The sequence below is a fragment of the Myxocyprinus asiaticus genome, chromosome 11 (assembly GCF_019703515.2).
Source record: "Myxocyprinus asiaticus isolate MX2 ecotype Aquarium Trade chromosome 11, UBuf_Myxa_2, whole genome shotgun sequence".
Taxonomy (NCBI): domain Eukaryota; kingdom Metazoa; phylum Chordata; class Actinopteri; order Cypriniformes; family Catostomidae; genus Myxocyprinus; species Myxocyprinus asiaticus.
The window spans coordinates 31,729,943-31,744,593 of record NC_059354.1 but is presented as its reverse complement, the minus strand read 5'-3'; the positions used below and the strand labels follow the sequence as shown (position 1 = coordinate 31,744,593).

Sequence of the window (14,651 nt, the reverse complement as noted above, 5' to 3'; positions counted from 1 at the left end):
GCCATGGGATTAAATTTCCGAGTTGAAGGTGGGAGCGGGCAGTACTTCTATAAGTTGTGGGCAGGAGTGGGCAGTCAAATAATAGCCAATAAAAATGTGTTGTGGATATCTTTTTTAAATTATTCTATTAATGAATGCAAAAAACAATAATTATTATTTTATTTTACTATTAATTTATTTTTTATAACAATAAACTGAAAATACAACTTAAATTCTCCAATCCTTTTTTAAAGCAGGCTATACAGGAATTCAGTGGGGCTTTAGGAGAATAGCAGAGCAAAGCATAGGCACCCTGTGTCATCAAAGGACGTGAAACTGGGTCCAATGGGAAAATGGTCAATTTAGTGTTAAGAAACCAACCTCAGCCAAGTCAGATGGGCATCATTTTCACACAACATCTGATAAAAGCAATAACAGAAAAATAAAATGTTCTTTGTGTAAATTTGGCTATTTGTATGGCTTTTGCTCTATGTGAACAAAAAAAATGCGGGAACAGGAGCAGTCGGAAGAAAATCATTGCGACATAGAGCGGGTTAACATAGATCAAAATTTAGCGGGAAAAGGTGGGTGCAGGATAGAAACTTGCAGGAACAGGATGGAAAAAACAGTCCTACGCAAAACAGCAGAACAGCGTACCTGGAACAGCATTGTACGATTTTTGTCGGCATCTGACGGCTGCACGTTATTGGGTGCGCTAGCATGTCTCCTACGAGTCGACCCCTTGCCTGCTGCCTCTCTGGACCTTTTCTGCAGGTTACTAGCCAGGCTATTACAGCGTGTACGGAATTCCTGCTCCCCGAACCCTGAATCCTCCAAGATGCATTCAGGAAAGGCCCCTCGAAGGCTACCCACACTGGAAGCGCTCATCAAGTCCAGTTTCCCATTGCCCACCTCATGCAGCTCCTCCTCAATCAAGCTGGGCTTGGGTTGGGGTTCGTCAACTTCAGAGAGGGAGGAACTCAGAGGGTCGTCCCCCAAGATGAAATCCACAGGGGTCTCGGTAGAGCTACGCTGGCCATTAAGGAGTCGCAGGCGTTTGCGTTCAATCTCATGCTGACGGAATTTGTCGAAACAGTCGTCGATCAGTGTGGAGGGGGCTTTCTTGCAGTTGACTGTCACTTTTCCACAGTAAAGCACCTCAAACTTCTGAGAGTTGTAGAAAGACTCGTCAGTCTCTTGCTTGGGCTTGCTTTCCTCTTTAAGAGCAGCCTTGGACACCTGTCTAATGCTGCTTATAACCTCAGGCACCTGGGGAAGAGGGTAAGGTCATCAATAGAAATACTAAATGAGCACTGTAGGGCAAACAAGGACACGGCTTCCATTTAAAAACACTCAGTTATTATGTTAAACTTTTGCAGGGAGAAATGAAGGTTGCATAACTAACTAGGTTTAGCCCCTGAGGAGAAATTTAGGAGCCAATAACACAAAAACCAAGCGAACAGACATGAGAAAAGAAATGGCTAAGCAACCTGAGCGTACATTAAAGAGGCCAAATTGATAGAATTCAGAGAGGCCTACACTCTGCTGCTTTATACTACATTACAGACCATTTTGAATGAAACCTGACCAGCTATGAAAGGCAGATCTATAATTATATATAAAAGAACATTTATCTGAACATTAGCAGGACATTTTTTGAAACTAGGTAGTTATGTGTTCAAAACTGGTATATTAGCTGGTTCATAAAGTATGATATGCCTGATAAATCATGACTAAAAAGCTTAAGGCAACGATGACTGAAAAACTAAATGCTTCAGTTGCAGAAATCTTGCTCCATTGTCTCGTATGGAGAATTTCTGCCACATTACTCTGGATCAAGTGTGTACGGGGTTATGGAAAGGATAAGAAAAAACGATTTACATTAGCAAGACATGACTTGTTGAGAAAAAGTAAAAAAGTCTGGTGACAGAACTGGTTCAGGTGCCAACAAGACTAAAAGGTCTTCTTACAAAATGGAGGGGGAAGACTGAAAAGAAGGGCCACAGACATTAAACAGACACCAGTCCAGTTCAGACTAGACTGGAAGAGCACACCTGACTGGCTTGTTCTACTTTACTACCATAAGCCATCTGTGAGACTCAATTCTGAGCTCATAGTAAATCCCTGGAGCTATGACCAAGGATCATAACAACAACAAACACAAGTAAAGAAAAAAAAGAATGTTACTCTAACAAGATTCTGTTACAGCAAATCTGCGGTTTCAGTTTTATCAAGGTGATATTTCATCTCTGACACACCACTCTCTGTGATATATTAGCACAGCGGCTTTCAACCTTGGCATCGCACAGAGATGCAGACGGCATTTCGGAAGACTTCTATGAACTACTGTATATATTATTCATGGTGTATTTCTGCATAATTTCAGACCTATATTAAAAATATACAGCTTTGAGATTAAAATGTTACATAAAATGTAACATGCTACAACATGATTCAAACACAAAGGTGAACTCAAATCAGCTAACAAGTCTGCATGTTCTATGCATGCCTGGATACATTTTAGTTGTCTGCTAAATTTAAATACACAGAAGTGTCACTGAGCGCCCTCTGCTAGTAACACTAGCACTTATTTGTGCAGAACAGGATTCAGTGCACATTATTTTGAAACCTAAACCATGCGGTGCAGTCAAAAAAGTTTTAGAACCCCTGCATTAGCATTTTGTACAGTGCACAGAGTAAAAAGCAGTGGCGTGAGAAAGAATTCAGTCAATGTTTAAAAAGTATGCCAGGAACGAAAGCCTTGTAATGGCCACGGAGTGCTGGCAGCATAAAAATATGACGTGTCATAGCAAGGTCAAATGAGTTACTTGTTCAAGACAGTAATAGAGAATAAGCCAAAAATAACCCCAGGCTGTGCACACTTCTCTATCTTTTCCAAAGATAAGCATGGGTCTGTTTGACCAATGTGCTGAAACCCATGAAAACATTCAGAGAGGCAAACATCTGACATACAGATTTCCCTAGCCACTGACAAAAAGATAAATAAATATTTGATCGCAAAACAATCATCTTTCTACATGGGCTCTTGAGCAGATGTTGTGCCCGTTGCTTTTATATGTGGTGCCTGCTAAAGTAGTATCACTATTGTTATTGCTCATACTTTGGGATGAACAAACCCCTAACCCTTAGAATTAAACTCTGGTCCCCAGAGAGGAATGATCCCTCAAATTAGTTGTTTTGACTTGGACCAGCAAGCAACCATCTATCTCACTAGTAACCATCGAGAACACCCTAGCGAACGCATAGCAATGCCCTGGCAACAACATTGTGCTGTCACCTTTTGCACGGGTAAGCACTGGTTTATAGCAGTTTATACTTGGAATAGTGCAATTATTGCAGAAATTCCATGAGGGAGCCAGGACTAAAAATACAGAAAACAAAGACTGCCATGGTGTACTGCACGTTGCCGGTTTGTTTAATGCAAACATGTCATTTAAAACCCAAGGCTAACTGGTGGAAAATCACAGTGCAGCCGGGAGAAAAGGCTCCTTGAGATTAGGAAGGAAAGCAAACACAATCGTTCATGCAACCTCCTCTCCTGAATAGGGCTGACTTTGTGCAAACAGCAGAAAGGCTGTGGCTGCTTGTTTACAACTGACTAAATTTCCCTGGAATACTAACAGATATCCAACAAGTTTCTAACCTCCTAGTTTAACCAGCCTAAATAGTCAGCAAAAGGTACTTTAAAATGCACAGTAACACTCCAGCGTGAAATCCAGGATGTTTTTCAGCATTGTTCTGTGGTCATATGGCGACTGTACAGGTACAAAAAAAACAAAAACAAGCTACTGCCCAAAACATTACAACTTTGACGACCTTGCCAGAGAGTGTTTAAATGGTTATGAATTATTCAGTTGCAAAGTGATGCCAGACACCCATTCAGTCTAATAAATTATTTGCACTGAAACAAACACATAAGAAGGAAAGTAGACTCGTGGATGAGGGTGTAAATTACAAACACTTATAGTGGATTTTCATTTAATATTAGTGCCTCCCTCCTGCACATTTGTTGGTAGAAAGTAGAAAGCTCCATGTTGTTGCATTAGATGACAAAACATGAAACCCAAGTCATACCTTGAAAAACACGATACTAGACTTTTACTTTGAACTTAACTTTTTTTTAGCCATTTTTCCTATTATGTTTAACATCACTGAGTGCATTTACATGCATTGGGAACTGGGCATGCCAAATTGGGGAGAAAATCCCCCCCAAAAATAAGCTGATTTTTGGGAGTTATCAGAGTGTTGGTGTGCATGTAATTGGGCTCACTGTCATTTTTTGTGGATGTATAATATCTGTTCCCCTCACATTCACACAGGTGCCCTAGCAGAGTAACCCCAGCTGTTATTCGTCACATTACCTATGTACATGTTCCACTTTCCACAAGTTTTGTCTTCATTTTGAACATTTGTTTTTTAATAATTAAAACTTATTTTAAAATTTTAAAATTGTGCTTGTGCTATCTATCTTTCAAATAAATGCCACTTGGGTTGTATGTTGTAATCTCAGGCAATGACACTCAAACATTTTTAAGTGTGGCTTCAGTGTTCAAATACATTTTGTGGCCTATGTATGACTGAAGCTTTGTAAAAGTCACAGAGTGGAAACCAGAGATCTGATACCAACTGAGCACAATTAAATCTCTTTGAAATAGGCATCACAGCAGTGGGAATGTGGGATGCTAAATTGTTTAAACTGATTATTTTACACCTGTTCTCTCAGGAAACTTAACACAGAGAGCTGTGCTGAAAAGTTCCTTCTTTTCACTAAAATCTGGAAAAAAGCAGACAAGGTGAACCAGAGACAACACTTTTGTGTTTCATTTAGGAAATCTGTCTTAAAATCTGTATAATTATTTTTTCTAATTCTTTACAAGCACAACGAATGATCAATGAACAATTAGTTCTGAGTTAGATTTTAATAAATTAGTTGGTGTTTTATGGGTGAAGCCAATTGTGTACGCATGCTTTTTAAAGTTTTGCTGAAAAAGTAGAAAACAACTGGAGACTAATTGGAAGATTTTGCATTCTTGTTGATATAGTTTCACCACCATCCTGAGCTCATGAGAGGGATGATGTAAGCTCATTGGTAAGGTCACGCGTCACGTGGAGGAGGAGTCAGGAAGTGCATCATTGTTTACGTTGGTTTTTTGTATTATTATTATTTGGAATTTTTTATTTTATTTTTTTATTGTTTTGGACTGTTTTGGTTTGTGAACGGCACAAGTTTCTCTTGTAAACAATGACGTGCTTCCTGACTCCTCCTCCACGTGACACGTGACCTTACCAATGAGCTTACGTCATCCCTCTCATAAGCTCACATCACAGAGATGTACAGAAGCAAACATTTGTAGTTAAAAAGTATATAAGTATTGTTTTGTTTCTAAAAATAATCAATCGTTTGCATTCAGAAGAACTTTATTTGTCGACTGGAGTCGTGTGGATTATTTTGATGCACCCTAAATATGCATTTTGGACCGTCAAAAAATGGAGGACATTCACTTGCATTGTTTAGAGGAGGAAGCCTGAAATGAAATCCTAAAAGTCTTAAATTCTGTTTTGATGAAGAAAGAAACTCAGATACATCTTGGATGGCCTGAGGGAGAGTAAATTATCAGCAAATTCACTTTTGGGTGAACTATTCCTTTAACAAGGCTTCATTCAGTGTCTGGGATGCACATAAGCGGTTTTGTGCTGCTCTTATTGGAGCATTTCGTGTTTCATACTTTTCTTAATTTGGTTGTATTGTGGGATAAGAGGTTATAGTTATATTAGTTATTTAATAGTTGAATATCTGTTAGTTATGCAGTTATATAGCTGTGCTTAGCATCCATGTGTGCTTCTGTAACATCTGATTGGGTAACATGGGCATATAATGCAGCCTAATTATACATGGGTTCCTTAACACTGACTAGTCAACTAATAGCTCAGACAATGCACAGACTGGTCGATTAGTAGTTTTAAATTGGTAGTTTTACACATCCCTACCAAATTCTGTATTACAGGGTGAAACAAATGTCATTTTGCACCCTGGTGCAAATAGTGTCAGATACTATTTGCACCCATATTTAAATAGTAGCATACAGTATGGGCATCACTGCAGTGCGTTTATTGTGTTTATTTAGAGTCCTAAAGACACTACATTAACCTCTACCCCTAAACCTAACCTTAGAAAAAAATAACCTTGGTTTTACTACAGTACCCATGGTTTCATGCGGGAACGAGTGCGATTGACAGATCAAACCCTTTTCTGCACTCCTCAACATTCGCTGTGACCAAATCACTGCGATAAAATTAAATTTATATTAATTTTTATATATTATTTTAAGTAGTATTAAAGGAAATATTGAGAGTGGAAACAGGAAATCAAATGGGAAAAAGAGTGGGACAAAAGGTGGATTCGAACCACAGTCACTAGGACAACAGTACATATTCACACACTGCCTTTGCACCACATGCCACTGCAGCTACACCTATTTGTTAGTTTATCGTATATTTTACACTGGGGTGCAAATAGACACTCCGTTAAATATTTAGGTTAACTACCCTTTTAAATGACACATTATAATTTTGGTCATCCTCTCTTAAGTATCACTTGGCTCTCTCTACATAATGGCATGGCATGAATCAGTGTGCCAGAAAGTAATGGGTGCTATGGGTGCTAATTATGTGTGCCAGAAAGACCAACTACAATGTATTCAGGACAGCTGGACAAGGTGGAACACTGTACCATATTCTGAAACTCTAACTTAGAGGTCACTCCTTTAAACACATGTGGGTTATATCCTGTGCAACATTGCTTTTGCTTCATACTTTAATGCTCCAAGCCTCAAAACAAATAGCCTCATTGTATTTTGCAGAAACAATTAACAAAATGCATCTGTGGGACCTCAACCATTTCCTTAGTCCAGCGTAGCTTTTTCCTTTCAGATAATAGCTGACAACAACATCAAATATTGCATCTTATGTTTTTCTTCCATTTCTATTAGTACCATCAGACTGAGTGCATGCTTTAGAGTGCACATAGTATATCATTATGAAGGGATGTATAACCTTACTTTGTTGCCCTTGCACTTGGTGGGCTATTCTATATTGAAGTGCAATATAAATAACAAACCGGTGGGTTCCCCCACATCATAAAAAGTTGCAGAATGTCCCTCCACCTGGCATCTGGAAAACTTTGGTTGAGCTACATTAGGACTAGGATATATTCATGCCAAAACACCAGCGTTATCAAGCTCTGAACACTAAAATGGTAGATATAGTGTACGGTACCAGTTGGAAATAAGTAGCCATCTTAAGGCGTGAGTGAAGACACATTCCTTTTAGTCTATCTAGCACGTGGTGCTATCCAGCAAGTTTTTCTGGCATTACACAAGACGCCATTGTGCATATGTTGCCTCTGGAGCTCCAAATGCACTTTTAGCACACCCAAAATTAGGAAGACATTCAAGACAAACTTTCCCTACCTTACATACACTGTTTGCTGGAGTCCACTTACATTTACCTTTGAGAATGGCACAGAAACTAATGCACATTCCACTTCAGCAAAGTGCAAATAATGTGGCAAATGCAAACGTATTCAGGAGCTTGACAATTTGGTGATGTAAAAAAAAATTCTTTATGCGTATACATTACATGATTCATGTTGTGTATAATCACAGGGAAATAAAACAGCACTGAAATGCACAGAGAAACAAAGAATTATGCTTGCAAATTATGCCAAGTGCCTTCACTTCCTGGTATATTTCTGTCCATATAGCCATGAGCAAAGCAACAAAGTGCCTCAAATACAGCTCTATAGCAGACTAACGTTAGGGTTACATTACAACTAATGTCTAATCAATATGATGAAACCGTAAACATAGATGTTGCTGCAGTGCATCATACTGTTGTTTTAAGGCATCAGATCAGTGAGCTCTGGGAGATGGGTGGAGGATTTTTACATTCTTAGTGAGCATTGTCTAGCAAATCTGATTATTCCTTTCTCAGTGTGTCAGGAGAGATCTGACCAACCTTTAAATGATGCCCTGTAAATCGAATTCCTCTGGCACAACAGTGCCCTACATACTGGCATTTGTCCAACTGACAAAGACCTGCGGACCAGACGTCATTGAACACTGTGAATTATAACTATCTCTGGGTGTAAAACACGAGGGAAGTGACATAGGAATGGAGTAGATTTTGCAATTGTATGAACACATGCATATGTGCAATGTACCCCATCATGTGAACATCTAAAAATAGTAAAGAATAAAATGAACAATAATTTTGTAATGACAGAAAATTCATATACACTTTTAAACTAGCATGGCATATTTAAAATATATATTTTATGTAGGCTACAAAGCATATTTCAGTTACTAAATGTGCCCAGCAACAGGGATGCTGTAGCCTAGTGGTTAAACAATCTGAGCTCGCAACAAATAGGTTGAAGGTTCAAACTCCCAAATGGGTTAATGCATAAACTATCACCATTTATTTTTTCCTTGGTCAAGACACTTAACCTCAAGTTATTCCCAATATTAAGTGGGGGGAAACATGACAGTAGCGTACATACCTGGTTTGGATCACATGCCTTGAACACATGGCATGCCATCTCAGACTCAGGGTTCTCAGGTTGACTTCTGATAAGGTAGGCAAAATATGAGAGGTCATTACTATTGTGGATGAACCTAGATATAAACTGTGCTTTATGCTCGAATATTAACACAGACGAGTTGCGGCTACTTGCAGGCACGCATCGGATCAGAGGAGGTGAGAGGCACAGCTGCACTTCTCTGGCCTGTGCGGGACCAGACTCGTTCTTCTCACTTTTCCTCCGGATCTCAGCTACCAGCCAAGGCAGCATGGGCAGAGTGGTCCGTCTGTCCAGAGATGACCAGCCCATGTACCAGAGTCCAAGTTTCTTCTCTGCATTTGGATTAGTATCATTATTATTCCCTTTGCCATCCTGTCCCTCCATCTCTCCAAAGGCTCCGGGGACAAAGACTTCAGATACAGTGCTGTTTTATGCAAGCAACCTTTATTCCTCTATGCCTAAATAAATACAATCGTCAGTATTATGTAAAAACAGCTCTCAAATATCTCCTCGCGCTGTATGTTACAAGTAACACTCACTCTTTATTGAAAAGTGCGCGAGGATCATGCGACTTTGGACAGCATAAATACAATAATAATGGGTTTTAAGATGCAGCGAAGGTTTTAGTGTTTATTCCAAGGACAGAGATCATTGTTTAGCGAAAAAAACATCCATTCAAAGGGTCTGATGGCTTGAATAATCCATAAATTAAGTTAACCGTGTCGCGTGAGAGTGTACACACAACAGCGGCTTGAAGGAAGCGCGTGCAAGATCTCTGCTCTCCCAAAACCTCGGACGGGCGGCACTGCGGACAAACGCCTCCTGCATGAAGTTGCGATACAGCTGAAGTCCTTCAAAGTCGTCTCACGTCACTTTTAGGTCGCTGTTGTGTCATTTACAGCGTTGTAGGACAGAGCGCTGTTGTTCCAGGAGGAGTGGCCGTAGCAGCCATATGAGAAGCGTTCACTTGAGCTCCTGAGCGTACTCGTTTGTGTGTGCGCGCAAGTATGGATCTCTGGCTCCCCTTTGTCTTCAGGAAACACACGGCACTGACCAAGTTTAGGAGAGCCATTTAAAGGTGCACTCAGTGATTTTTTTCCTCATTAAAAAACTTTTACTCCAAAATAAATTAATTGTAATTTTGAAACACATGTATAAAATTAAGGGCACCCACTTGAGATGAAAACTCCAGTCATAAGTAGTAACCTTATAAAAGCTGTTTTATTCTACATGCAGAGGGTCCCTTCATGAGGGCTGCCATGTTAAGATCACATGACTAGTTGAAAACTACTCCCTTAATCGAAGTAACCGCCCTGTTATTGGACACTTTTACTCATGGATTAAATTAATCATGGCTGACTGTGAACTGTGAATTTCAACAATAGCATCTATAACTGAAAACTATTGTGTTTGAATGATGCTGCATCCACACCACTAGGTGTCAGTTTAAGTCCATGATAACACAAACAAAAAGTTACAGAGTGCAACTTCAAAGCTGAAGTATGTAATTTTTGCATTACTAGTGCCACCAAACGGAAAACAGTTTTCTGAATACGCCTAAGCCTTAAGCATAAGGGACAACTTGGCATATTTAGCATTTACAGATGAAAAGAGCCGTCCCACTCACAGTTCTCCATCGTTCTTTTAAATCCAGTGTTTTGAACGTAACGTCTCCTCAGATTCAGGTATTATGGGATAGAAAAGTGTCCAGCAGATCCGCACTTCAGAATCTCGGCAGCAGTAATAGTAGGTCATCTGGGTATTTGTCCCTTACTGTTATGAATACTGAGGATTTGGACATTCTAATTCATTGGCATGCTGTCTTTGGCATATATAGTAGGGAAGTATGGATATTCGGACGCAGTGTTTGCTTTTGACCACAGTAAAATTGAATTACCTTTATTTTTCCCTCGCATTGTTAAACACTTTAGAGCAGTAAACATATAGTTTACAGAATATTGCATATACAGGAAATACATAGGTAGGATGAAAGGGTGGATAAAAGATTCCCTTTCTTGCATGCTTTGCTTGTGTTTCACATAGCCTAATCAGTAGCATGTAGCCATACTTCCATAAATCTAGAGCAGCTATGTTAGAGGGAGACCAATATAAATCAACGAACACTCAAATTTGCACTCAGTCTAGAGACTTTACTGAGAGCAAAGCATTCTTCACAGTTCTAATAACAGTTAAATTGAGTGAGGCCCAGGGTGTGTTCAGATACCAGTAAAATATATATGTGACAATTTTGAGCCATTCATTTTATATTATTATGATTAAATTTATAGAATAATGATAGCGCAATAAGAATATTTAGCGCTGTTACATAATTATAATTTGTATGTGCAACGGCGTAAATTCAATACACTTTACATAGGCTACGTGCTGGCACGTTTTGTTAGTTTGGTAAATACATGAACCGTTCTTTCGAACAAAAACCCCAGAATTTGCTCAACAGCGCCCTCTGCTGCCTTTCAAAGCTATATATTGTGCTGTACTAACTTTAGAATGATCAATTTAATGACTTATTTTTTGTATCATACATTTTTAGAAATTTATGTTATAATTTCACACATTTAATTTAAATTTTTAAGCAATACTTTTTATTGAATTTATTGTCATGGCATTTCTATCACACAAATTCCTGTTAAGAACCCCATTTTTAATTGAATTGCTGAATTTATCAAGTTTAGAGCAATAAGGCCAAATGAGGACCCAATAAAGAATTTAGATATTTTTCAGTAACAACAATGGATACTGCTGAGCTATTTGTTGAGTTGATTATATTACAAATTTTTTATTTTATTTTTCTGCTCTGGGTCTGCTCTTGTAATAAGATGCTTTATATACATTAAGAAGCTCCACTCCCAAAAATTTCAAAAAAAAAAAAAGAAAAAAAGCACTGAGGTCATTAATAAAAATCTGTCAATGATAAATGTACGTTTTTGACAATCCAGAGTGGTAAAAACAAAAACAAAACAAAAAACACAGGAAATCTAACATTATTTGTTTTAATAATAAAACAAAAATTGTCGCCTTTTAGCTTCTGTAACAGGGTGAAATCGGTTATCAGACTTCTTTATTATTCACTGCTCATAGTATTAATGCAATATGGTAAACAAGAATAATAATAATGTGTTAGATTAGTGCAAAGTGGAGTCAGTTGTTCAAGCAATATTCCGGGTTCAATGCAAGTTAAGCTCAATCAACAGCATTTGTGGCATAATACTGATTATCACAAAAAATTATTTTGACTTGTCCATCCTTTTCTTTAAAAAAAGCAAAAATCTGGGTTACAGTGAGGCATTTACAATGGAAGTGAATGGAGGCCAACTCTTGAACATTAAAATACTCACTGTTTCAAAAGTTTAGCCACAAGACACAAACAATATGCATGTAAACACTATTTTAGTGTGATAAAGCACTTACTATCCTTTTCTGTTTAAAATTATAGCCAGTTTTACAACTTTGTTGCCATGTTGACGATGTTATGTCAAAAAACCCTAAAACGACTGTAAAATTTACAATTTAAACAACTTTACAGCTCAAATAATACATGAGTTTTAACAGAAGAATTAATGAAAGTGCTTTTATAAAATTATAAGCTTCACATTTCTGGCTTTAAACCCTCCAAAAATTGGCCACATTCACTTAAGTGCCTCATTGTTTTTTTTTAAGAAAAGGAGGGATGGTCGAGTCAAAATACAATTTTGTGGTAATCAACTTTATGTCACAAATGCTGTCAACTGAGCTTAACTTGTACTGAACCCGGAATATTCCTTTAAGGAATGTTCACAATCATTGCTGCAAAAACAACATGGAGAAAACATATTAAACAGTCTATAAAACAGAGGCTATTTCTTTGAAATGTCTGTTGTAGTTCTGGGGGACAAAATAACAGACAGAGAATTATTAATGACAGTAGTTCACACACTCCAGATGGTTTGAAATTAAATTTGTGAAATGCATACTAACAAATGTAGAACTGCTGAAATGTCAGCTCAAAAGATTTATGAGATATCTCCCCTGAAGGGTCTGCCATTTTCAGCTAAACAGAGATGAATGGGGAGTTGAGGGATCGGCAGGTATCAGAGCTCACTGCCATTCCAATCTTCCAATGCATATCTACATGCTAAGAATGAAGGAGATTTATTGTCAAAACATAGTTCAACCTCAACCTAAGAATTCATAATAGTGGTGGACCAATTCTGGTTTTTCATTGAATACTAATATCTAGAGAGCAAGGAGCAAGCACCCCCAGATCATCACCGATCCTCCACCAAATTTCACAGTGGGTGCGAGACACTATGGCTTAGAGGCCTCTCCAGGTCTCCGTCTAACCATTAGATGACCAGGTGGAGGATCGGTGATGATCTGGGGGTGCCTCAGCAAGGCTGGAATTGGGTAGATTCATCTTTGTGAAGGATGCATGAATCAAGCCACGTACAAGGTTATCCTGGAAGCAAACTTATTTCCTTCTGCTCTGACAATGTTCCCCAACTCTGAGGATTGTTTTTTTTTCCCAGCAGGACAATGCTCCATGCCACACAAGGTGTGGATGGAGGACCACCGGATCAAGACCCTGTCATGGCCAGCCCAATCTCCAGACCTGAACCCCACTGAAAACCTCTGGAATGTGATCAAGAGGAAGATGGATGGCCACAAGCCATCAAACAAAGTCGAGGTGCTTGAATTTTTGCACCAGTGGTGGCATTAAGTCACCCAACGGCAATGTGAAAGACTGGTAGAGAGCATGGCAAGACACATGAAAGCTGTGATTGAAAATCAGTGTTTATTCCACCAAATATTGATTTCTGAACTCTTCCTAAGTTAAAACATTAGTATTGTGTTGTTTAAAAATTAATATGTACTTGTTTTCTTGCATTATTTGAGGTCTGAAAACACTGCATCTTTTTTATTATTTTGACCAGTTGTCATTTTCTGCAAATAAATGCTCTAAATTACAATATTATTTGGAATTTGGAAGAAATGTTGTCAGTACTTTATAGAATAAAACAAAAATGTTCATTTTAATCAAACACATACCTATAAATAGTAAATCCAGAGAAAAGAATAATTTTGCAGTGGTCTATTAATTTTTCCAGAGCTGTATTTATTGAAGGTGAATTTTGACTGTCTTGCCTGTTTCTTTAAATTTGCATGCATGCAGAAAGAAATGCAACATAGCAAAATAACTCCATTATTAACATCTCGGTCTATGAAACTTTTATATGCATTCAACAGTATGTTAGAGAAACAAGTTTTAGAAGTGTTGTTTTAAACATCGATAGATTACATTGGCCCTGTTCTGTTAATAATTTACTCCTTAAGCCACATCTGAAACTACGCACTTCCTGACCGGAAGTAATCAATTCTAGACGGACTTTCAAAATAATAGTTCGACTGCCAGTCGCGTGCGGAATTAAAATGGCCTTTTAGTGTTATAAAGAAATAATTCAACGAAACAATCCTGCAGTTAAATCTACGAGGTTATTCAGTGTGCATACAGGAGCGTGATCAGATGTAAAGAAGTAAATTTCTTATTAAGCGCATCACATTTTAAAGAAACATGATTTATGGTTTTTATATACAGTATAAATCAAATCAGTTCATTAATTCTGAATGGTCAGCAATATCTTTATGTGTACAGATTTCATGAAGGTCATGTTCTGGTGTGTTCTTAAATTTACCTCATCAATAATTATGTATATTTATTTACATTTAAAACTAGTGTTAAAACGAGTCCTCACAATAATTGATCAAAACATACTAATTCTACACAAAGAATGTGGATAGAAAGGTTTAAAGTCACAAATAAAGATTTAGTCCAAAGGTTTACCCATGGACCATGGTTGGTGTGGTAGTGGCGTAGTGGGCTAAAGCACATAACTGGTAATCAGAAGGTTGCTGGTTCAACCCCCACAGCCATTCACCATTGTGTCCTTGAGCAAGGCACTTAACTCCAGGTTGCTCCAGGGGGATTGTCCCTGCACTGTAAGACGCTTTGGATAAAAGCGTCTGCCAAATGCGTAAATGTAAATTTAGTTAAAGAATTAAAATTAATGCAAAA

At 38.2% G+C, this 14,651-nt stretch overlaps 1 protein-coding gene and 1 pseudogene across 7 annotated transcripts in view; both read right to left on the bottom strand.

Moving 5' to 3' along the window:
- The window catches only part of LOC127447701 (TBC1 domain family member 4-like), a 43,907-nt gene extending 34,344 nt beyond the window's left edge, over nucleotides 1–9,563 (bottom strand). For 4 of the 7 annotated variants that reach the window (XM_051709718.1, XM_051709721.1, XM_051709725.1 and 1 more), the window contains exons 1-2: nucleotides 8,561–9,563; nucleotides 637–1,248 (exon numbers count right to left, since the gene is read on the bottom strand). In XM_051709718.1, coding sequence (XP_051565678.1) covers nucleotides 637–1,248; nucleotides 8,561–8,965 — 1,017 coding nt within the window. In that variant the 5' untranslated portion in view covers nucleotides 8,966–9,563. The remainder of the gene's footprint in view (nucleotides 1–636; nucleotides 1,249–8,560) is intronic. The other 3 variants (XM_051709722.1, XM_051709724.1, XM_051709719.1) reach the window with 2 other exon arrangements.
- Nucleotides 9,564–12,412: 2,849 nt separating this feature from the next.
- LOC127447710 (COMM domain-containing protein 6-like) lies at nucleotides 12,413–12,686 on the bottom strand (annotated as a pseudogene).
- Nucleotides 12,687–14,651: the final 1,965 nt, after the last annotated feature.